The sequence below is a fragment of the Xenopus tropicalis genome, chromosome 9 (assembly GCF_000004195.4).
Source record: "Xenopus tropicalis strain Nigerian chromosome 9, UCB_Xtro_10.0, whole genome shotgun sequence".
In the NCBI taxonomy this organism is placed as follows: Eukaryota; Metazoa; Chordata; class Amphibia; order Anura; family Pipidae; genus Xenopus; species Xenopus tropicalis.
The window spans coordinates 32446955-32472248 of NC_030685.2; the positions used below are offsets into that span (position 1 = coordinate 32446955).

The window sequence follows — 25294 nt, forward strand, 5'->3', positions numbered from 1 at the left end:
CTTATGTTTCTGTGAATGTTTTTTCATCTGTGTGTGTGGGTAAAGAATGGCTTTATGTCTTATATCACTGGATATATACATGGTTATTAAGGATGCTGGGAATTGTTACTGTATAATAAGGACGAATTCGGCGTGCCTTGTACAGGGAAACACACAGTGAGTACAGAATCTGAGATACAGTCACTGTATTTTCGACAGTTGCCCTTTATGGGTATTGAACTCTCTCAGATAACATTCCCTCTAGAAATGACACTATCATGTTCCATTACTGTACTGCTCAAGTTACAAACACGCAAAAAACTTCAAACAAGTCTGGAAACGTATCAACCTTTACCTGCGACCAAAACACGTCCCTTAAACCAATCAATTTACAGAAATATTTAATTGACAGGTGTAAACCCCGCCCGCTTCTCCTAATCCCTACTGATTGTTTAGCTTCTGGCTCAGGGGGCGTGTCATCGCTAGGAGTGTATTGTGCCCGGGGGCACGGAAGAGGCAGGAGGAGGACTCCTATGGATAGCGGCCAGCGTTTACCTATGGCACACCGGTTCCCGGACAGCCCGTCTTCCGACGGAGATAACGGTGAGACGCTGAGAGTGGCTATGTGTGTGAGTAACAAGTGGCGGGCCCCTTTAGGAAGGCGATGTTTGTGTGTGGAGTGACAAAAGCGGCAGTGCAGCTGGTGCCTGCCTGAAACTTAGGGGCTGGTTCTTCGTATATTGTTGGCACGCATGCGCATAACGCGTCTAGAGAGACTTCAGTAAAGTAGTATAGAGCTAGAGCCAAGTAAGCGCAGACATAGAGCATAGCAGTCACATTCAGCGCAAAGAGAGACACGTAGCGGCATAGAATCTCCGCTTGAGTATGTTTGCCTGCAAGAGGGTTTGCTGTATTTTTATTATTTTATTAACTCCTTAGACCAGCTAGGAACCTGCTAGGAGAGTAGCTTCCATGTTAAACACAACATAAGCATCTTGTAGTACATCAGCCCCGGCAGTATTTATAGTATTGAAGTAGTATTTATTTGGCCAGGTGATCATCCTTTTTAGTTAATCCTTCTGTGCTAAATAAGCTTCAAAGCTTTTCTATGATATTCTAGTTTCTGTTAAACTAGAATCGGTATATGCATATATTCTCTAGGAGACATACTAAAATGAAATGCTTGTGGGCCACACTGTGCCTGTCATGAAATATTTGGGGGCCACACTGTGTCTGTCATGAAATATTTGGGGGCCACACTGTGTCTGTCATGAAATATTTGGGGGCCACACTGTCTGTCATGAAATATTTGGGGGCCACACTGTCTGTCATGAAATATTTGGGGGCCACACTGTCTGTCATGAAATATTTGGGGGCCACATTGTGTCTGTCATGAAATATTTGGGGGCCACACTGTCTGTCATGAAATATTTGGGGGCCACACTGTGTCTGTCATGAAATATTTGGGGGCCACACTGTCTGTCATGAAATATTTGGGGGCCACACTGTCTGTCATGAAATATTTGGGGGCCACACTGTCTGTCATGAAATATTTGGGGGCCACACTGTGTCTGTCATGAAATGCTTGGGGGCCACACTGTGTCTGTCAAAAGTATATGGTTACAGTGTGTCTGTCATGAAATACTTGAGGGCCTCACTGTGCCTGTCATAAAATGCTTGAAGAAACAAAAACATGCAGGGAGCTACAGTATAAGGGTAGTAAAGTGTGAAAGTGGTTAGCCCTTGTTTGGGGCACACTCTTCTGAACCCCACATTTATGCCCCCATTTCCCCACCCTCCAGTGTCACTGTTCTGTCCTAACAGCTTCTCATACCTCTCTTCCTACTGCACCTCTCCCCCTAGCCCCCTGTATTGTGGATTAGCTAAAGTTAGAAATATTTAAAGCATGTCCCAACTGCCAACATCTATTTTTTTCATTATTTTTAACTACTTCTCCTATGACACGTTGAAAAATCTAAACATATTTATAAACACTAGGCAAATTTGCACCTGGGCAGTAACCCATAGCAACCAATCAGCGGTTACATTTTTCCAAACAGTTGCAGGTTGAACGCTGAAAGCAATCTTCTGATTGGTTGCCATGAGGTACTGCCCAGGTGCAAATTTGCCAAATGTTTATAAATGACCCCCACTGAGTTGTAGCTATAAACTAGAGCGCGAGAGGATGGATATTCCTGCATCATATCTGAGGCATTGGTAAGAGATTGTCTGCAAAATCTAACCTCAGCACCTACAGGCAGATAGAAGGGCCCTGCTAATTACTGTACCCATTTTATAGATACTATACAATTAGCACCCTAATTACTTAATGCATCCTACATGTCAGATGTAGTCACATCAATTAAAAAATAATGGGACTGATAGAAAAATCTAATGTGTAAACTATATGCATATATGCAAGTTTTGCCATTCAACACAACACGCCTGTTTTAAGGGAATGCTGCATCTGTATTTTTCCTACATGTATAGGACCCATTATCCAGAATGCTCGGGACCAAGGGTATTCCAAATAAGGGATCTTTCCGTAATTTGGATCTCTGTACCATAAGTCTACTAAAAAATCAATAAAACATTAATTAAACCCCATAGGATTGTTTTGAATCCAATAAGGATTATTTAAATTTTAGTTGGGATCAGTTGCAAGGAAATCAGTTTTAAAATTCAATATTATTTTATTAAAATGGAAACTATGGGAGACGGGCTTTCCGTAATTCGGAGCTTTCTGGATAATGGGTTTCCGGATAAGGGATCCCATACCTGTACTTGATTTTTTAGTAGACTTAAGGTACGGAGATCCAAATTAAGATCCCTTATCCGGAAGACCCCAGGTCCCGAGCATTCTGGATAAATTCTGGATAACAGGTCTTATACCTGTAATACAAGTAGTAGGCAGTCTCATATATGAAATGTTTATATTTTGCACAAAACGATCAAATATTCTAAAAAAATTAGTATACCAAAAGGACAGAGGTACCTTAGTGCTCTATGGTCCCTGAGGACCTCCTAATGCATTTTGCATCACTGAACATTTCATCACACCTCCACCTACTATATTGTTTATTCAGAGTCTTAAGGTGCCCATACACTATAAGATCCTACGGGTGGGCGATATCGGGTAACAAGAAACTTAAAAAAAAAATAATCCGATCGTTTGGCCCTGGGGCCAAACGATCGGATTACATTTGTGGTTATGGGGCAGTCGGTTCGGGGACCGCATCAACGAGCCGATGCGGTCCCCGATCCGACTGGATTTTCTAACCTGGCCGATCGAGATCTGGCCAATTTCAGGCCAGATATCGGTCAGCCAGGCTGCTCTGTTCTGCCCATACACGGGCCGATTAGCTGCCGAATCGGTCCAAGGGACCGATATCGGCAGCTATAGTCGGCCCGTGTATGGGGACCTTAAGGCAGTATTCACACATGTATCAGGTGGCTTAAGGCTGAACTACATGTGACACTCTGATCAGATATTGAAGGCCAGATTTTTTCTGACTGACAAAATCAGTCACGCAACAGTAAAAGATTTTACTGTTTACAAATATATTTATATAGGGCTGCTTATGCCCGCTGCTCTGTACAACTGTAAATTGATGTCAGATAGAAGGGTTGCTGGTTGGGGGGGGTCCAGTTTAGAGCCCTGAGGCCCAAACAGGTGCAAAGGTCAGATTTGTGGCTTGTGTGTATGTTCTTTTTATAGCATTTTGCATTAAGTAATGTCATGCAGTATATGAACCCACCATATAAACCTGTGGTCTGGCTGCACCAGCCCTTGACAACTCAATTATGGAGGGTACTAGTAGTAGGGTAGCAGAATAAATTACAGTTTACCACAGATATTGTGTTTGTCTCTCTATAGAGCAAGGGATTGCTAGAATATACCATGCAGATCTTGCCAAATCCTTTCAGATATATAAAAAATTAAACAGATATTGGCACCCAGGTAGCAGAGTGTTTGGAAAAACAATTGAAGACTAATGTAATTAATTAGTTTTTTTAATTAACGTTTTATTGGATTTTGATTTTTAACAATTATAAAAAAAATAAAAGGATAAAGAAAATGAAGAGACACAGCAGCACAACAGAGAATAGGAAAATAGAAACACCAGGTTAATAAAGATACATATGCATTTAACTAGAATAGACAATGAGTCCTGAGTTCCCTGCCAACATTGCTGGAGAGCTTAAACATTAATATGTCACACCATATAAAAGGCAGAGTCACAGATCAATTTAAAATTCACATTTCAGTCATCTGTCCCCAAACTTGCTTAAAGGAACAGTAACACCAAAAAATGAAAGTGTATAAAAATAATTAATATATTGTGTACTATTGCCCTGCACTGTTAAAAGTTGTGTGTTTGCTTCATAAACACTACTACAGTTTATATAAATACCCTGCTGTGTAGCCATGGGGGCAGCCATTTAAATTGAAAAAAGGAGAAAAGGCACAGGTTACTAAGCAGATAACAGATAAGTAGCAGATTCCCATTGTATTCTACACAGTTATCTGTTATCTTCTTATGTAACCTGTGCCTTTTCTCCTTTTTTCAATTTAAATGGCTGCCCCCATGGCTACACAACAGCTATTTCTATTAACTACAGTAGTCTTTCTGAAGCAAGCACACAACTTTTACCAGTGCAGGGCAACAGTACATTATATTTTAATTATTTTAAAACATTTTTATTTTTTAGTGTTACTGTTCCTTTAAGGCCCCTTCACTCTCAGTTCACTAGGCTGGTGTCTTAGTATTTATGCTCTTTACCATGTACAAGGTCAACATAATAATAGTTCAACCAAACTTTGTCGAAATTTGTCACAGTATCATTTTCAATGGTTTTACAGTTGCCCCCCTAGCCACTCTAAGTATGCTATATACAAATAGGTATTTTATCTGCCAGAATACAGACCATTGGGTTCCAAATGATATTAATGGATGGCACCTTTCTTACCCTGTGTCAGACTGTATCCCAGAACAAAGTTAACCCAGGGCAGGTCCAGAACATATAAAGCAAGGTACTTGTGTCTGACCCACATCTCCAGTAATCTGCTGAAGTGGAGGCTGGGAAGAGACGAGATAGTAAAGATGGTAAGTGATGCCACCCAAAGAGTATTTTATATATGGTCTCTTTCAGTACTACACAAAGGGGGCATCTTTCTTGCATTGTTCCAGATGCATTTCCATGTATTAATGTCTATGGAGGATTCCAGTAGTTGTTCCCACTGAGCCATATACCTGTGAGGGTGCTGCTGTATATCTACTTAGTTAGAATGATTTAGAATAAAATCTATTGATCAGGTGCCTTTGATCTCAAGTTTACTTGCTTCTATCAAGGGATGGAGAGGTGGGATGTTTCTTTAAAGGGAAAAGACCAACATAATGGCTAATTTGAAGATATAGATATTGGGATACCTGCCATTTCTCAGGGTGTTTGGTCAGGTCATCTTGGATATATAGGATTTACTCAGGGTTGAACAGCAATGACAACAACAAGGTTTGCTGTGGTCAGGGGTATGTATTATGTATAAACATAATATCACATTGAAGCCTTCAAATGTCTTTTTGGCCTCCAACTCTAGTAAAAGCATTGGGGAGGACTTCTCATTAGCGATATCAATTAATTTAATGACCCTTCTTATGTTATCCCCAGCCCTTCGACCAGGTATGAACCCAGCTTGGTCCTGATTAAAGATTTTATGAAGAATGGCATGAATGAGCTTTTAAATCACTGTTTATTACTTATGTTTGTCTAAGGTCTTCTATACCTACATAATTCTCTTGTTTGCCACTCACATGTTACTAGGGTAAATTGGACATAGCAACCACATAGCTGCAATAAGTCTAGATTGGAGAGCTGCTAAACAAATAGCAAAATCACTTAGACATATTGGCCTTTTTCAGCACCGTCAAAGAAAACTCCTAGTGTGCTTGCAGACAATTCCCCAAATTATTTGTCTGCCATTGTATTTTTAGGTAAATTCTGTCATTTAAAAAGTGCATATTTAATTTTTTTCTTTTCCTCATTTTTTCAGATGTGTTTCTTCCAGATGGAAGTCCAGCGCCTGTTAGTGAATTCTTGCAGGAATTGCCAAGCTACCAGTCCTTGTTAAGGAGAAAAACGTCCTATTATGGAACCATTGAAAGACGCAGGAGCACCCGTCAACTTAAAGGTTCACTTTCTGTTGATCCGAGCACTTTTGAGCCAGCAAGTGAGGTGATGATGACAAAACCATTAAGGGAGTGTGCACTCAGTATGCAAGAAAAAAGGAAATTAAGGTTTGCTTTCTTTTTTTTCCAGAGTTCTTAATACTTAAACAAGATTCATATATAATATATAAAAAAATAGATAAAATACTATAAAATTGACATCTCTATCAGAGATAGTCATGGTGTGACCTGTGTTTCCCAGTGTTATATTAGAGGGGGTTCTGGGCCTTTACAATGTTGCTCTTGGAAAATTAGTTCTGATTTTCATAAAAGTAGAAATGCAACTACAGGTTTGGGATTTCTGCTTGGGAGCTGGAAACCAGGTAAGATTTTTTTTCTAATTTGGATCACCATATCTTAAAGCAGTTAAAAACCTAACCTTGGCAGTTTTGCCATTTAGATTCATTTGAGATGTTTGCATTTTTAGAATGCTAATACCAGTTTTTTGGCTCAGCTGAAAGTCAGAGACTCAAGGTGTTAATTGTGTATGCACATTCTACGCACTTTGTGTAATAACTGCATAGAATGTGCATAGACAGGATAGCTTATACTCTGGGCCCTTAGAAACTGTTGAGCTCTGTAAATATGTAAATAACTGCTGGTTATTTTGTACCTAGGGATATGCAGAAGCTGTGCTCCCAGTACATCACAGGATGGAGCCAGTGGAAACAATCAAGTTGGAATTCATGCAGAAAATTTAAGGAGGACATGGCTGAATTTTTCTGTCATCTAACACTTTGGAGAGGAAACATTCACAACATTGAGGGTGCATAATTATTTTTTCCTAATTCTGGTTATGTGAGAATGTGGGAGACTTACATTATCATTAAATAAAGGGACTTGTTAAAAACAATTAGGGTACAAAATGATTCATCTTATGTACAGGTTGGCTGAGGGAACCTGAAGGTACAGGTGATTGCATTGGGCATGCATATAGTGTGTTTGTTTAGGATTTCCTACAGTTCCTCTGATCACACTAAATATGTTCACTGTTACTCACACAAAGGAGAGGGCCAATCAGGATCAGACTGTAGATAGAGATAGGGATCTACATTGTTATAGGGTTGCTCTAAAAATGCCTAAGGTACAAAAAAAAAAGTTGAGTTTCTATGTCACTTTTTCACTGTGTGATACTTTTATGATACTTTCAGGCATTGGTGGGCTGCAGGTGTAGGTTTTTTTATTTGCTTCATCCCTTAATTCATGTCTGTAGTGACATAAACAAAGCAAACCAAACTTCTGGTTTAAATATAGAACCTTACCAACCACAGTGAGAAAATACTGGCATCTCCAATATCCAGAAACTTAAATGTGCCACTTTATAAACCTCACTGTGTACCATACTTCATATAACTAAACAATTCACAATATTGAAAAACACATCACTACACATGTGCAACACTTTTATTTTCTGCAGGTCATGGGCCTACTGTCCTGCCCGTCTGCAACATTAGCACCCCTCTGTTCCTCCTCCTACTATTGTTTATTAATTTCCTTACAATTGCCCTGCCTCCTCTGCTAAAGTCAGAAAGAGGCTGGACGGGCACGGTTATCGAAGAAGCTGACTTTCTGCATCACTGATATGCATCGTATTCATAACTGAATCCACAATTTTAGGATTTGGGTGTTTACTGGGTCTATTTGTGGATTTGGTGGTAAATATAATGCATACTAGTGATGCTTCTCAGTAAACACCCAATTTTAGGATTTGTCCACCACAAATGATTCAGAAGAATATAGAACTGAATCTGAAACCTACTTTAAATATACAATTGAGCACCCCTCCCCCCCCCAAAAAAAAATGTCTCCTTGAATTGTTTAGTAGTCAAAAGTCATATCAAGGTCTGAATTCAGTTTGGCTTGGCACTCATGATTCATCTGAATCCTGCATCCCTAGTATTCAGCCAGGATATTGTGTAATTTCCCACGGCTGAAATATGGTACAAATAATTATATTCTGAGCATTATTTGTGACACCACAGTTTGCATATACTGAGTCATTATGATTTCTGCTGACTACCCTTCCACCCCTGTTAGACACTGGAACAGAACAATTTTAGAAAATGTGTATCTGAAGCATTACACAGTTATTGGTCACAGTGTCTCTTTTCAGTGTAGGAAATAGCTCTCTTTTCATCACATAGTAAACATCTTGTTTAATTCTCTCCATGCCTGATTGAGTTCCTTTACTGTTTAACACATTCATGTATCTCAATCTTTTTAAAGAATAGCTTCCTTGTTCCAGTTTTCCACCATCCAGTTTTAATCCGTCAGATATACAAGGAAAATATACATTATTCCTCACTGAACTAATAACTGAAGTGCCTGTCTAGATATCTAAACCATTTCATCTTAAGCTGAAATGCACATTACCACATATTCAGTTTTTATATTCAGTATTTGTCACTGGAAACATAGGTGACCCTCAGAAATAGGAGTAAATGTAAAAAATTGTGCATCATCAAATGCGCAAGATGTGAAGATGACATGAATATGACAGAGTTTTCTAAACTGTGTTTTAAAAACCTCTCTTCCAGGTAAATTTGGAACTGGCATTGGATCTTATTTCTCATTTCTTAGGTTTCTGGTCATTTTGAATTTTGTGATGTTCCTGTTGATGTTTTGTTTTACTACACTTCCTGTCGCCATTTCCAAACAAGGAGCTTTCAACAGCAGCAATATAATTCCATCTCTAGCTGGTAAGCTATAAGCCTTGTAATTCATTTAATAAATACATGCTTGTTGTTTCCTAGTGTTCTGTAAACATTTAAAACATCTGAAAACATTTTGTGTATTTCATTTCCACAGATTCGGAATGCACATATTATTCCCCAGGTGGCTATGGACTTCTGTATTTCTACAGTAATATTATTGACTTACTTTCCGGAACGGTATGTTTTAAAGGGCATTGTTGCAATCAGTTGCATTTTTTTTTTATAAGACATGCTCTCCCTTTAAAGTAAAACCATGGTATCTCTACTTTTGAACTTAGAACTTCTCAGACATAATACACAGGCCTATAAATTACTTATTTTTACATGCATATTTAGTGGAGAACTTACAGGAACAGTGTCCTATCCAAAACTGCTTTTAAGTTAGATAAGGCATCTTTCCTCTTACAGGCAGTTCAGACTACTGTGAATTTCTCATTACATGTACAGGATGGGCCTGTATAGTGTTATATATTCAACATCTCCTTGTTTACATATTGTCTTTTATATGGGTTTTGTACTGATGCTACATGTATAAATTTATTTCAGGGGTTTCTAGAGCTCACCTATCTGTTTTATGGATATTATACCATAGAGACTGTCACTTTTTATGTCTTCAACTACAGTCTTCCACTTGCTTATGTGTTGGTCACAATAAGCTGCCTGTTATTGAGCATTGCTTGGATAGTAAAAAGGTAACAGCACATTTCCTTCTCTGGGCTATTTACTTGTTGTACAAAAACTGAAACTAATGGCACAGGATTGTATTGGCTTTTTATCCAAAACACACATATATATTAGATGTAGACCTGCTATTTCTGTGACATATGTTGCTCAAAGCATTATGAAAGTGTTGTCTTATCTGAAAATAGGGCTGTAGCCACATAGAGTTCCAAACCATGTTCTAGAGTAGACCATAAACCAAAATCTCAGTGCTTTATACAATGTTATATCAAATACGTCCTCAATTGTGACTTAGTGTTCTTGCTTAACCTCTCTGCATTCCTATTCTTGCTGTTTATTATCAAAGATAGGCCTGATTTGGAGTGCCTTAAGCTGGCCATACACGTGGCGATCTGACATGTTTCGTGCGACCATCGGTCGCACGGAACATCGTCAGATGTGCCACACACCATTCAGGGCTGAATCGGCAGGTAAGGAGGTAGAAACAATAGGATTTCTACCTCCTTCTGCCGATTCAGCGCTGAAGGGAGATTTTGGTCAGGCGCCTTCTATGGCGCCCGATCAAAATTTTCCAGCTGGTCCGATCGGCGAGTCGGCCGATATCAGCAGCTTCCTGCGATATCGGTGGACTCGCCAACATACCATACACGCACCGAATATGTGTGCGTGTATGGCCACCTTTAAGCCATATATAAGGACATCAGGATGCAATGTTGTTACTAATTCATATTGTTGTGTGTAATTATGTTTTTTTTCCCTTTTTTTCCTACTAAATGACGGATTGCTTTATAGGGCTGTAAATGGTTTTAAACAAAGCCTGGTACATGATGAAGACAAATTTCAGAGCTACTGCAATAAAATATTTGCAGGATGGGATTTCTGTATCACTGATCAGTACTCGGCGAGTCTTAAGCACAGCAGTTTGCAGTATGAATTAAAAGTATGTTGCCATTGTTCTTTTTATTCTCCGCTAATTTGTTTGTCTGTGTTTATGCAAGAATTTGTGTCGTTTGTTTTATATTAACAACAACAGGAAATATTGGGCAGAAAGTGGGATGTAAACACTCTGGGGCTCATTTACTAATCCACGAATCCGAATAAGAAAAATTCAGATTGGAAAACGAACATTTTGCGACTTTTTCGTATTTTTTGCGATTTTTCCGTCGCCGTTACCACTTGCGCGAATTGTCACGACTTTTTCGTAACCGTTACGACTTGCGCGAATTGTCGCAACTTTTTCATAGCCATTAAAAATTTCGTGAATTGTCGCAACTTTTTCATTGCCATTATGTCTTTCGTGAATTGTCGCGACTTTTTCATAGCCATTACGACTTTCGCGAATTGTCGCAACTTTCGTATTGAGAGCTCGAAAAAGTCGCGACAATTCGTCGCAAAGTACCGATCATTACGAAAAAAACGCATTCGGACGCTTTTCGGACATTCGTGGATTAGTAAATGTGCCCCTCTGTGTAGTAACTTTGGAGCTCACTGCAGATCAGGAGGTAAATATATCTCTTACAAAACCAATAAAAATGTGTATATATATATATATATATATATATATATATATATATAATATTAATTATTAGTTTATAATAAACTAGATCCTATTTTTTACTATTCATAAACAAATGGCCAGACCAGGAGTGACTTTGACGTAGCTGGCCAGCTTGAGTAAAATGCAGTATATGGACAAACTATCCCAGTTTTGTTTAAAGGGGAGGGCATTTCTTGGTACCGCAAGGCACAGAATGTTGTAATGTCATATATATATATATATATATATATATATATATCTATAGATAATGGGTGAGTGCAGATGACCTCTTGTCTTTGTCCGTACCATTCATAAATGGCCTCTTACAGGCTGCCATTCACACACAAATGCTGTTCTAAAAATGTGTCAATTTGCACACCAAAGATGATGCTAAAATAGGTAAATCTCATCCTCTCTCTATTATCATGCAGAAATAGGACCTGTTATCCAGAATGCTTTGGACCTGGGGGTTTTCCAGATACGGGATCTTTCCGTAATTTGGATCTCCATACCTTATGGAGGGGGTTGTTCACCTTCAATGTGCAAATCTTGTGAAACCACTAACAATACTCATTAAGGAAAGTAAGGGCTCTGGCACACGGGGAGATTAGTCGCCCGCAGCAAAACTCCCTGTTCGCGGGCGACTAATCTCCCCGAGTTGCCTTCCCCTGCCATCCCACCGGCGAACATGTAAGTCGCCGGTGGGATGGCAGACGCGGCGGCGCGATTTGCGCGAAATCGGCCCGCCGCGTGTGCCATCCCGCCGGCGACTTACATGTTCGCCGGTGGGATGGCAGGGGAAGGCAACTCGGGGAGATTAGTCGCCCGCGAGCAGGGAGTTTTGCCGCGGGCGACTAATCTCCCCGTGTGCCAGAGCCCTAAAAAGGCTACTGTAAAAGCTTTTTCCTGTCTCTCTGATCAGTTTTCTGGAAAGTTGGGAGTGGCCTATTTTGAACCCGACACACTGAGAACTTCCTATATATCATCACGTCCAGGCTTTGCCATTAGTTTTTCCCTATTGATCATTGATACTGTCCTCCCCTTGTAATGTTATAAATTATCCCCTCCACACCCTTCTGTTCCTTTAGCACTGAACACACCTATTAACACAACCCTCCTTGCCCACACTTGTACAGTTTTCCTCTCTGCACAACATAGATTGCACATACCTCCGTTCCACCCCACACTTTTTCCTTTGTGTACCCTGTACTTCCAAGCATTGATTGCACACACACAGCCTGCACCCATGGCCCAAACTTATAACATTTTCCCTTAAGCAGCCAGCACTGATTACACACACACACACACACTTCCCTTCTTGCACCCTCAGGTCTCCCCTTAGAACTGATCGCAACCAATCGCTCCACTGCCTTATGTCCAGCTCCGCACCATCCAATTTGCCCACCATTGATCATGTGTTAAATTATTAAATTATTGAATTATTTTATTAAAATGGAGTCTATGGGAGATGGCCATTCCGTAATTTATCACTTTCTGGATAATGGATCCCATGCCTGTCTAAAACCAGTCTGGCTGAAATGTAGGAGAATTAGTTGAAAATGGAATATAACAATCAATGTATTTTTTTCAGACAGACCTGGCGGAGGAAAGAATCCGCCAAAGGAAACAGAAGCGGACAAGGGGAGAAACATTCCGTATTTATTTTTTCCGTTTTCTTTTAAATATAATTGTCATTGGAGTGTTGGCTGGCAGCTTTTATGCAATTTACCGAGCTACTGTATATTCACTGGAAAATAGCAACACGGTTAGTATTTATATTTCCTTTAATTTGTAATTAGTCTCGTTTTAGAATTTGTACCAGCTTATTATGATGCAATGTGTTTAAAGTTTGTAAAGAATAGAACTTGCGCCTATTGTTTTAATCAAGACAGTAGATAATTGGAATACAACCTCCTACCTTTCCCCTTTCTTATTGTTTTGTTAGCAGGCACTGGCACAAGGCAAGATTAGTTGCCCGCAACAAATATTTACTAACACAGGTGACTACTCTTCCTGAAATGCTTTCCCACTGGCAATAATGTAAATTGCCGGTGGGAGAACAACAAAAAACAAAGCGCCACATATGTTTTCCCACTGGGGATTTACATTATTGCCCTTGGAAAACTATTTCAGAGAGATTAGTTACCCGTGGTTGTGAAGATTTATTTCCAGGATATTAGTTGCCTGTGGTAAGTGACAAATGAGAATAATAACTTTTTGCTACCGGTAGCTATACCTGTCACCTGCTGTGTGCCCTTAGCCACTTGTTTCAAAGAAGCAGGAAGTTCAAACATTGCATTTCCTTGTTCCGCGAGCCTTCTTTAGTGTAAGAACATCCTTATTCCTGTTCAAGATGCAGTTCCTCTTTGAAATATTAACCTGCTTTTAGCAACAGTACTGGAAAACATTAAAGCTGACTCTTCTAGTTCACAGTACATGATTAGCCACATTCTCCTCTCTGCTTTATTTCCCAAGACTTAACCTTCCATTTTTTTGCCCACTAAAATACAAGTTCATTTTATCTGAAAAGTCATTTAGTGTATGTGGATACGTGTTTGTGTGTATATATTTTTTTCCTCGCATGCCATGGGTTCCATTGCAAAGGAGACTGTGGCAACTGAACATTTTGCTAGCCACAAAAACTGGAAGCAAAAAAATCTTCCATCTAGTTAATGGCTGTTATGAATAAGTCTTTTACAGTCATGTTTACAGAGAATATTTCTGTTGTGGCATCAATATGGCAACTCTCCCACATATTTAAGTGAGCAATTAAAAAAAAAATATTTAAACAGTTTTAACAGATTTTACAGCTTCATTGAAATGAATGAAACAAATACAATTTTCATTTGCAATCCAGGTGTTTACAGTGTATTTACACTAACTGAGGTTTGTTTAAATATGATCAAGTGTAAAAGGTTGCAGGAGTTTTGTAGCGTTCTTTTTTCCTGCAATTGCCATTTTTAAAAACATTAGATTGAAAATGTATAAATTGATCTCCCCATGTAATGTTGTACTTGGCAAATTGCAAATGTGGTATAAAAGGCCAAAGAGCAAAGTAATGGTTAATTTTGCCTGCAAAATAGAAATTGTTTTGTTTTGCTATGTAGGTGAGTGGAAGCAACGCTGACCCTATAAACCTGCTAGTGGAGTATTTACCGTCAATTGTTATCACTATTGCCAATATTGTAACGCCTCTGATCTTCGAAAGTATTGTTCGTTATGAAGATTACTCTCCAGCCTTTGAAATAAGATTTACATTAATACGGTAAGAATTATTTTAGTTTTATGCTGTGTGGTGTATTGATTTATATTTTTTATATAATATTAGCCAATATTGTATGGCCAGTGCCTGTGACTATCAATTATATAATCATGGTTATGGCATTTCCAGCTGTTCTGTTGCTATTACTTTTTTCATGGCCCCATAGGCTGCATGCAAGTGAGTTTGCATTCAGCTAACACTATTTAGCCACCTCAGCCAGAAGAAATTCACTGCCCTGCCCTTGCTCAATTACTTGTTTACACTGTGTGGTCATGCAGGTTGTCTTTTGTCCTATTTACGTTACTGTCACTATTCAATTATGAGCTATTTACAGTAATGACAACATTTTGTATAGCTTGTATTTTAAGCAAATTTGTACCACTGTGAAAGCACTAAATGCTGATTGGCATTGGCACTGGGTATTATTCCATGTCTTTAGGTGTCATTGAGCTCTCTCGTTCTTCTGTCTGCACCCAACTGCATTCCTACTTGACAAAGAATTATCTAAATATATTTGTAAATGTTATACTAAAGTGGCATATGTTTAATCTCACAAATGAGTGAAGTTGCTACAGAATTGTTCCGTATGTGGCAAGCAGTTTTATGGCGCTTATTAGGTTCCTCCAATGCAGCCTTCTTCCTTGTTAAAGACTTTCCATACCTTTTATAAGCATAATATACCACAGAGAAGGCTAGTTCTTTCACCATCTTTGAATCTTTCTGTAATCTAAATCTTGATCTTTGTTACAGATGTGTGTTTGTGCGGTTGGCCAGCATTGCAGTACTGTTAATTTCCCTTTGGACTCGAATCACATCCTGCCAAAACCAGACTTGTAACCTTTGTGGGTATAATTATAAGATGTATCCAGTAAGTCCGTTACGCATCTCTCATATATATATATATATATATATATATATATATATATATATATATATATATATATATATATATATATATATATAAAACATAATTAAACCTTGATTTAAATAGCTTGTTCATACTATTTAGTTATAGGTAAATCAAACATTATGGCCCTTGATCCCAAAATAGACTCCTTTTCTAGAGTGCTGGACTTGTAAATTAAGCACAGGGACTTAGGACACTGAGGGTGCCTAGAGTACATGCATGACAGTTGCTTGAAGACATCCTGCACACATCAGAATGAATTAGGGATAATCCTATATATGACAGAGGTTGCATACTCAATACATTCTTGTTTTTAACTTCTCAAATGCATGTCGAATAAGTGGTTAGGGAAGATGCTGCAGGAATCATGACAAATATACATTAATATTATAGACCATAAGTTGTTGTATTTGTGTTACATTATAATGTAATAATTATTGATTTATAAAGGCACAATTGTATGTCTGAGTACAGCAAGAGTAATTCTTTGGTTTATATAAATATAAACTGAAGTTTGACATTGTTTTGACTATGGTCTTGAAGGATGTTTCTTTCTTTTTGCAGTGTTGGGAATCTCGAGTGGGTCAGGAAATGTATAAGCTGATGATTTTTGACTTTTTAATTATTGTAGCGTTGACTTTATTTGTAGAGTTTCCTCGCAAGTAAGTAACTATATTTGTTGGTTCCACTGTGCAGATAAATACATGTTTAGAAGTGGTGGGAGACAAATGTATTGTGTGGAATAATTGGCCACAGGAATACAAATAATATGTTTGCCCATAATTCTTTAAACTGAGGGAAAATAACTATAAAGGCAATGATATGTATACTGTTATATTCTGTGAGACAAGTGAATACATTCTGCTTTCAGAAGGCTTGCGCTGTATTTCTTGCATTGTTAAGAGCATTTCAACTCTTTTTAGCCTTACCCTGACCTACTTGCCATTTAATCATAAAATGCTACAGCCCATAGGACTTAGGCATGCATAAAACAGAATGATCATCGTTTTAAACCCATTTATACAGGAGCCAATAGAATCCATAATACAATTAAGGATGAAGACATGCAGCTACTTATCGCGGCTACTGCCCTGTTATAGACAATACTGAGAATCTCTAAAACAAAGTAGAGACAATTATCAGTAATTGTCTGTGATTAGCATTGTCTGTTTCTGTAGCTGTGACAAGTAGCTGCTACTGGTAGCTCCATGTGTCTTCTCCTTAAGTGTTCATGTATTGACTAAAGATCCCCATACACGGGCCGATAGTAGCTTCCGATATCGGTCCCTTGGACCGATTCGGCAGCTAATTGGCCCATGTATGGGCACTCCCGACAGGCCTGCCCGACCAATATCTGGCCTGAAATCGGCCAGATCTTGATCGAGCAGGTTAGAAAACCTAGTCGGATCGGGGACCACATCGGCTCGTGATTATTAGAAAACTGGCATTGGCTCTTGATTATTAGAAAACTGGCATCAGCTGTCATATAGAAAAGTAGTAAAAGGCATCGCAATTGTATAGGGCTAGTAAAATGTTACCATTAATAATACAATAAGTGAAATATAACCAAAAGGGCCTCAGCTCCCCTGTTCCAAAATGCAGAGTTGTGTAGTGGAAGTGGTGGCTACCAGATTTTCACAGCTGAGACTGGATGTGACAGACAGTCATGGCAGACAATACAGCATTTGGGGCCCAGGTACAGGGGACCAGGGGGGCCCTTTCTGTAGTATGTTGCTGTAATTGGGGAGAATAGCCAGTGGCCCTCTCTGATGTAAATCAGACTTTACTTCTCCTTTGCATCAGGTCAGAACATGTTTCATATTTCTTTATTTTGGCTAATAGCCATGATTATACAATTAAATTCTTTCTCTGCAGATTGATGGTAACATACTGGTCATCTAAACTTGTGCAATGGTGGGGTCAGCAGGAGTTTGAGATTCCTCAGAACGTTTTAGAGATTGTCTATGGGCAGACCATTTGCTGGATTGGAATATTTTATTCACCTCTTCTACCAGCCATTGCAACTGTGAAGTACTTCATTATATTTTACATTAAAAAGGTACATTTAATAACCAAACATTTGCTTTCATTTCTAGATTTTTGGATTCAGGTTTTGTTACGTAGGATATTGTTCTGCGTAGGATATTGTTCTGCGTAGGATATTGTTCTTCATAGGATATTGACTTCTAGTACTAATGGCTAAACCCCAAGTAAATATCAGACTTCTGTACTTTGTCTTATACTAATATGCACAATCCCATACTTTTTGGCCTGTGATGCATTTTTGTGACCTTTTATACTCACATATAGTTTTATATTCACATATAGTTTGCAAATTATACATAAACCTTAAGTTATATACTTTTTTTAATATATACCAAGTGACTCAAGTGGGCACTGTTATAAACATTGATATTTTATCTTGTAGGGCTCACCATTAGCACTTTTCAACAATTATTGGGACAAGCTGTGTTCCAGCATTCCATATTCCAATGCAGTAGTTACTATTTTCATATTCTTAACATTGTAAATCACTGTAGACATGATGATATACTTGATTATAATTTCAACACACAAATACTTAAAATTCCGGCATACAACAAGTATCTGATTTACTATAGCTTGGACTAAATACTTTCTCACTATATGACTTTTGCTTTTCCTTCAGGTCAGTCTAATAGAAAACTGTAGACCATCAACAAGGCCTTTCCGGGCCTCCAGCTCTAATTTTTTTTTCCAGGTGATACTGTTGATAGGTCTGGTCTTGGCCTGTATTCCCGTAGGGTTTGGAATTGCATAGTAAGTAATCATTTTTACAGGTAATGCTATAGTAAGCCTTTCGTTTGTTCTGACACACTTTTCCCTTGCTTAAAGGCAGGGGATAAAATAGGATAATTTGGTAAAATCTTTATGCTTGATGTTGACATTTATTAAAGGGATACTGTCATGATTTTATTGGTATACTTTTTATTTCTAAACTACACTGTTTACATAGCAAATAATTCATTCTGCCATTTAAAATTTTATTCTTGAACCAACAAATGTATTTTTTTTAGTTGCTGGGAGGGGAGAGTTATCACTCCAACTTGCAGCTCAGCAGTAAATAGTGACTGAAGTTTATCAGAGCACAGGACACATGGCTGTGGCCCAGTTAGTATTAGTGTTTGTATATATAGTTTATGTATGTGTTGGTATAGATTGGTAAGTATAGGCTGTGTGTGCTGGGTTTACTTGGATGGGTTGAACTTGATGGACTCTGGTCTTTATTCTACCCTATGTAACTATACCCTGGGAAATGAAGAATATGGCTAGCCCCATGTGAAATGTCAAAATTAAATATAAATAAATCTGTTTGTGTTTTTAAAAAAGAGATTTCAATGCAGGATTATGCTGGAGAAGCTCTATTAACTGATGCGTTTTGTCAAAAAAAAAAATTAATTACCGTATTCCTTTAAAGGGTTGATATTTAACATGAAACTTCTACATATCAGTTACAGAGATACTGTGGTTAAGCTCTATTGCTTACATACTGACATTCTATTGAATAATTACCCAGGTTAAAGCAGTATTATTTATTAAGTATTATTTATTAAATCATTATAATCACTACAACCACTAACTAGGTCCCCCACAGAGCCACAGTTATTAGTCCCAATTTTCTTCCTCTCTATTACTGTTTAAGATTTATTTTTCAGTATCTCAGTATTTTACTCAACAAACTGATGAAAATTCCAGTATAAATTAATTACATATTTTCAAGGGTTTTAAAGTAATTTTCAATTGCAGTTAAAAACAGTAAACCCAATTGTCCCTTTCTGCACTGCTGGTTCTGTCTCTTGAAGGCAGAAGCAATGATCCCTCTAAACTGCTTCTTGACTTTGTGCAGAAAGAAATTATTTTTTGCCACATATTAAACCCATGTGCTCATGTGTTTTTGCAGAAAAGTGTGTGCAAAGAATTGTTGTGTGCGGGGCCTCAAAATGTGTGCATGTGCACAGCTTAGAGGGAACATTTGTGCCAGGAGAACACTAACTGCCTGCATGTATAATGCAGATGGTAACATTTGGCCAAAAAAATAATTGTCTGTGGCTGTTTCCCATTCTTTGGGGCAGAGCTCCTGGTTCCATTTCAGATTTTAACCTTAAGGTGACAGTGTACAATAACATTCTTGACAATTCTGTTGTGTGTTACCTACTTTGTGCAGTAGTTTCAGAAGGTTCTCTCCTGTTTCAACACAGGAATACATATGCAAAGCCTATGGGAGAACTGCTTGTACAGAGCTCTGACCTCAAACCAAAATGAAGGTGGCCACTGCTCCTGTATAAACTATAGCTGCATTATGCAGCTTCCATCATTCCCAAATTACAGTCTGGAGTCATTTAGTACTTATACTAACTGCATGTTGGAGGGCCACGCTGGCAGCATGCAAATAAAATTGCAATCAGGGCAGCATTTCCTTAGCTCAAGTCATGGCCAATCTGCTGCTTCATAAGTAAAAAGGGCATAGTTATGAGCCTGTCTATAGCTATAACTGGCGGTTCCTTTTGATAGCTCAGTGGTAGAGTGTGGACTGTAAAGGGTGCTGGTTCCATTCCAGCTGTATGGTGATCTGCCTGGCCCCACTCAGTGCAAAAATATTGCCCCCCAGCAAATTAAAAGGATGCTTGATGCCAATGCTAGTAGTAGAGAAGAAAAATATAGGAAGGTTGGCATTTTGTCCCAAAAAGGTGGTAACCTGAGCCCTTACACGTGTTTGTATCTTTGTTTGCCCAGTGGTGGATTTTTTATCTTGGAGGTATGAGCTGATCTGTCTCCATGGGTCTGTACCCAAGGACACAGTGCATACAAATATAATTGGCTATGTTGCCACGTTATGGAAGGCATATGAAATCTACCACACGGCAAACACAAATGCCCATGTATATGAGCGCTTAGGGCACACTCAGGTAGGTGATTTTATCTCCTCTCAGCTTTCTTTGGGCCCTGCTGCATTTTATTTGTGCTTTGATGGACAGTGAATATTGGGTTGCCACTAGTGATGAAATTGCCATGTTTGCTTTGCCAAGAAACATTTTCAAAATGTAAAAATTTTGGCAAATGTTTGTCGGTGCTTTTCACCATGTTTTGTTTCTAACGCCAAATGCATCGGAGTGAATGGGTTTTTCCCCCATTCACTCCAATGAATGAAAGTTTTCACCAGTCTCAAAATCGCTAAATTTTGCCACAAATCTGTTGAAAAAAAAATTAGGTGAAAAAACTTGCTCAGCTGTGAAAGCAAATTGCAAATGCAGCAGTTACGTGGAGACAGTTAGAACATTAAACTCAGAATTTCTCTATAAAAGTAAGTATTTAGCTTACAGCCTGAAGCAGTACTTGCTGGATCTCTGCTGTTACTACATTTTTATACAGACAGGACAGACAGATCCTACAATTACCTTTAGAAAAAACTTAGAAAATGTAATGAAGGTATCTAAATAGTTACTTAAAATTACAATTTCTTCTATTTCTTTCAGTAGGCAAATTTTATTTTTGGGTTTACATCCCCTTGTGCAAACAATGAATTAAAGTCCATCGGTCACAAGAGGGAGAAAAATATATGTAAACATACATACAGACAAAAAAATATATATTTCCCCCTGGGGAAAACATTTCTTTCTGACCCCAGAATAGCAATAGGATTGTTCTCTAAATCTGAATATGTGTCCCCTTTGCTATTAGATAATAGAAACAACCCATATGATTTGACTGCCCATGCAGAAGAGAAACCCATCTTATGCTGATGTGTAGTCTCTGGTGTAAGCAGTTCCCTTTTGTTTTGGATCATTGCCTCACCCTTTTTGTTTATTTCACAGCATACCTGCATCTAAAGCATGTGGCCTGTTTGTGAATTTTACTACATCATGGGAAATTATACCAACTGTTGTGAAAACATTTCCAAATGGGCTGCAGAAATTCATCTATGTCATAGCCTCAGAATCTTTTGCTGTCCCCTTTTTCTTACTCTCATGGTAAGTCGGCTTTTAAAAATAGTATCATTTTGATACCCCAAGGTTTGCCATGGAGAAAACACTGGTTGCCAAATGCTCTAAAATAAAACTGGTTATTTTTTTTTTACAGTCTTGTCATGTTCTATTTCATTGCTCTTGCTGGAGCACATAAAAAAGTTGTGGAACAGCTACAGGAACAACTAGCCATGGTAAGATTTTGATGTGTTACTGACTCCTATTCATGTTGAAACTCTGTAGTCTTAATGTATGATATACCCTTTAGGTGGGTTGCAGTGCTTTGAGCTACTTTTGCAGGCCTCCTCTCTTCAAGGTGTGCCACCATCATTGCTGGCATATTTGGAACACAATCTTCCGGCAGAGCTACAGTGGTGTACACAGAGTTAATTCTGAAGTGGTGGAGATCTCTACACAAAGTGTGGAATGAGCAGTGTAGCCACAGCCGGCAAGTGCCCATGAGCAGGCACCCAGTGCTTGAGACACCCCCTGGATCTGTGATGCCACCAGTGCTTGTCAAGAAGCTAAACCATCATGGTTACATGAAGTTACAGAATTTCCTCATTGAGCTTTCTTTGTCTTATTAGACTGTAGTGTCAGCCACTAATGGTGGTAGTGGGTAGAGGAGAAGGGGTAAAGTATTTTTCATTTCTTCAACTTTTCTTTCTTTTTTTTTTTTTTTTTTTTTAGGAAAGTCGGGACAAACTTTTTCTCATAAGACGGCTTACTGAAGTTCACCATATCAAAGTTTAGGGTCCCTTGAATGATACGGAATAAAAGGCAACCTCTTTTTACTGGTGTTGGCATTTAAGAAAAGTGAAGCAACTTTAGGTTATGCACTCTTCCTTTTTATATTCACCAAGATGAGTGGTTTGGCACCGTGGATTGGTTTTGTTAAGCTAAACCAAAGATTTTAGGGCATAAGACCACATAGTACAAAAGGCTAATACTGATTTCCATATTTGTGACTGTCCGCTCTCTGGAACTTAAAATATAGTGCATCACTACTGGAAAAATGTCACCTACTTGACTACTAAGGTTGGGAGAATCTATGTACTAGTTGGAAAGTGTTGGCTTGTTTCATATTGGTTTTGCTTTATCAATTATTTCACTTCTGTTTTTCTAATTTAATATTATGTCATTTTTTTACCTGATGTCATTGTGCATTTCTACTTTAAAATGAGCTGAGTAGGGAAAGAGATGGGTTCTCTTTGGCCATGAACTCTCAGGAAAATCTATAGAAGGTGCCACGCAGAGGCTATACATAAGGGAATCAGTATCTGGAAGGCTAGATGCTCATGTGTATTTAGTGCTTTATATTGAAAACGTCTGACAAGCATTGAAATTCTATACGAATCTGAACCAATAGCCCTGGCAGCCTGTTTTAGTATTATGGACGGAAACATAAAGTGCAGTTGTTACATTAGTTATACTGAATTAAAATGTGTTTTTATTAGGTCAGGCATACATACAGTCCCATGCAAAATTACTCAGACCTTTGGCTAAGTCTGTCATAGCAAATTTGTTCTCTGATATGTTTAATTTCAAAGCACTGAAATGCAGTTATATATTTAACATGACATTGTTTAATGTTAAAAAAATAAAATTCTATTTTCTACCATTACATATTTACTACCATTGCACTCTGTTTGGGAGTGATTTTGGCCCATTATTTTAGGTTGTCCAAGTTAGATGATCCTTGTGTACCTTTGTTTTTAAATAGTGGCTTAAATTTCCAGTTGGATTAAGATCAGAGCTTGCCTGGGGCATTATAGGACATTCTTGTGTTTGGGATCACTGCCTTGCTGAAACACAATCTTCTGCTGAAGCTTCAGTTTGTAAAAAAAACAGGTACAAAGGTTCCCTTGCAGTATTTCCTTGTATTTTGCATTTTACTTTCTTTAGGTGCCTATTTACTGCTATTTCCAGCATGATCCCATCACCAACATACTTTACAGTACTATTACAATAAAGGGGTGATAGTGTTTATAGGGCTGCCTTTCATCCGCAGGGGTTGGGCATCTTGTTATAGAAAAAAGCAATTATGGTGCAGAATGAAGGGAAGCAAAGCATCAGCTAAAGTGATCCCACAAACAATGTCCTGCAGTGGTGAGGTCAAAACCCTGATCTGTATCCAACAGAGAATCTCTGGGACTTTTTAAATATTAAGGAGTACAGTTGTCATCTAATTAACGTGAACCTGAACTGCCTGGAGGAATGGACGAAAATCACTTTTGAACAGTGTGCGTTGTTGGGACGTACGCATACTTCACTGTTAGAGATGTCTCTTTAAAATATACAAATCTTGGCATGGAAAATTTGTACTAACAGCATATTTTTATTTTATTCTAACATAAAACATATTGTCAGACTAAAAAAAAAAGCTTTCAGTGGTTTTAAATAAAACTGTCTCTTTAGAAAATTGCAGTGTAACATGTTATCCAGTCTTGAGGAATTGGTCAAGGGTCCAGGTGTTTTTGTTAGGCACTGTATGTTCACACTTATTTATTAAATACTTTGTTTGTACTGCTGTAGGCATTTATGGCTCTGATTTCCAGCTTCCAACATCCTAGCTGTTTTTGAAATACAGCTAAGATTCGTATTATGTATAATATATTAGCATTGCAGTTTTCAACATTATAGCTGTTCTGCTGATCTGTGCATTCTATTGCACAAACATGGTTTCTGTACTTCTAAGGAAGGGGTATATATGGCTAGGGGCAATTCTGGCCTTTCCGATACACCCCTTCTTCCTTATTAGTGTTGGTTGGACCAATTCCTGCACAATTCAGCTCCTTATAATATAGCTACACTAGCCATGTACAGGGGCACTGCTGCTATATAAGGCAAGTTGAGAATGTTGCCTTGGGCAGCAATGCTCTGCAATAAAAGAGCCAAAATTCTGATTTTAAAACCGGAATTTTGGCTTTTAAAATTACCAGGAGTAGGGCGCTGCCACCTCAGGCAATATTCTCAGCTTGTCTCACAGCACCCCTCTATATGGCTAGTGTAGCTATATTATATGGGGCACCCACAACAATTGTGTAGGGGTTGAAATTGCAGATAAAACTACTGACATTTCACTCGGGGCTGAGACTGGAGGCAACTTCTGTGTGCTTCATTGGCACGGTGTGATTCTGCCACACAGCGCTAGTAACCTCTGTTACTGGGCTCACCTAGTCTTGTGAGAGTACATTAGTACTGCTGTGCCACTGGGCTTATACAGCGGCCTTACAGCTGCCCCTACTAGTGATAAATTAACTCCACTACCTGTTCAATTATTTAGCACACACCGTTACCTGCTGTAATTATAGGCATTTTTAGATTATTAAATTATAATAAAATTATATTTTAACTTGGGTGAAACTGACAATGTTCCTATTAAACTTTATTGTTAAACATATTCAAATAAGTGTGAAAGTGTTACTTTATTCCTTTTGTAAGCTTTACTGCACTGCACACAGATAGAAATAGCGGATTCTTGGACATGTCTGAAATTCTCGGACTTACCTTTCTTTTAACATTGCAGAGAAAAGAATATCTTAAATAGGACTCCATGGGAAATGGCGTTGACTTATTTTGTATATTTCTGGATAATGGGATTCCATATAATAGAGGTAATACCTGTTGTACTGGGTTTATTTATAAAGACCCCAGAAAATGTCTGTCCCAAGTTATTTGCGGATGTTCCTCAGAGTGGCTGTGTTCTGGGTATTTACACTCATAAGCAAGTAGAAAGATCATATTTTATGCTTTAGTAAAGATCTTTGTACTTTGGTGGACATCCCGTTAACTAAGGGAACTGCTCTGTGTGCTTTCTGGCTGCCGCCGGTGCCCTCAGCAGCTGCACGTACATAATCATAAATATGCCTTTATCGAAGCTTTGGGTTCTATTATGGTAAGCTCATGGATTTTCATATCCTACACTTCCATCCAGCATTCTCTGGTATCAGCAGGACATTTATGTTAAAAAGTTCTACAATAC

The 25294-nt window shown here is 38.4% G+C and overlaps 1 protein-coding gene across 1 annotated transcript; it reads left to right on the plus strand.

Annotated features, from left to right (window-relative positions):
- Positions 1 to 431: 431 nt before the first annotated feature.
- tmc7 (transmembrane channel like 7) lies at positions 432 to 24712 on the plus strand. The gene is made up of 16 exons (XM_018097565.2): positions 432 to 582; positions 6032 to 6275; positions 6824 to 6972; positions 8744 to 8905; positions 9015 to 9097; positions 9467 to 9612; positions 10394 to 10541; positions 12730 to 12903; positions 14246 to 14403; positions 15151 to 15268; positions 15872 to 15969; positions 17183 to 17366; positions 17976 to 18106; positions 21160 to 21315; positions 21425 to 21503; positions 22000 to 24712. The coding sequence occupies exons 1-16, from the start codon at positions 513 to 515 to the stop codon at positions 22060 to 22062; spliced, it is 2163 nt and encodes a 720-aa protein (XP_017953054.2). The 5' UTR covers positions 432 to 512; the 3' UTR covers positions 22063 to 24712.
- Positions 24713 to 25294: the final 582 nt, after the last annotated feature.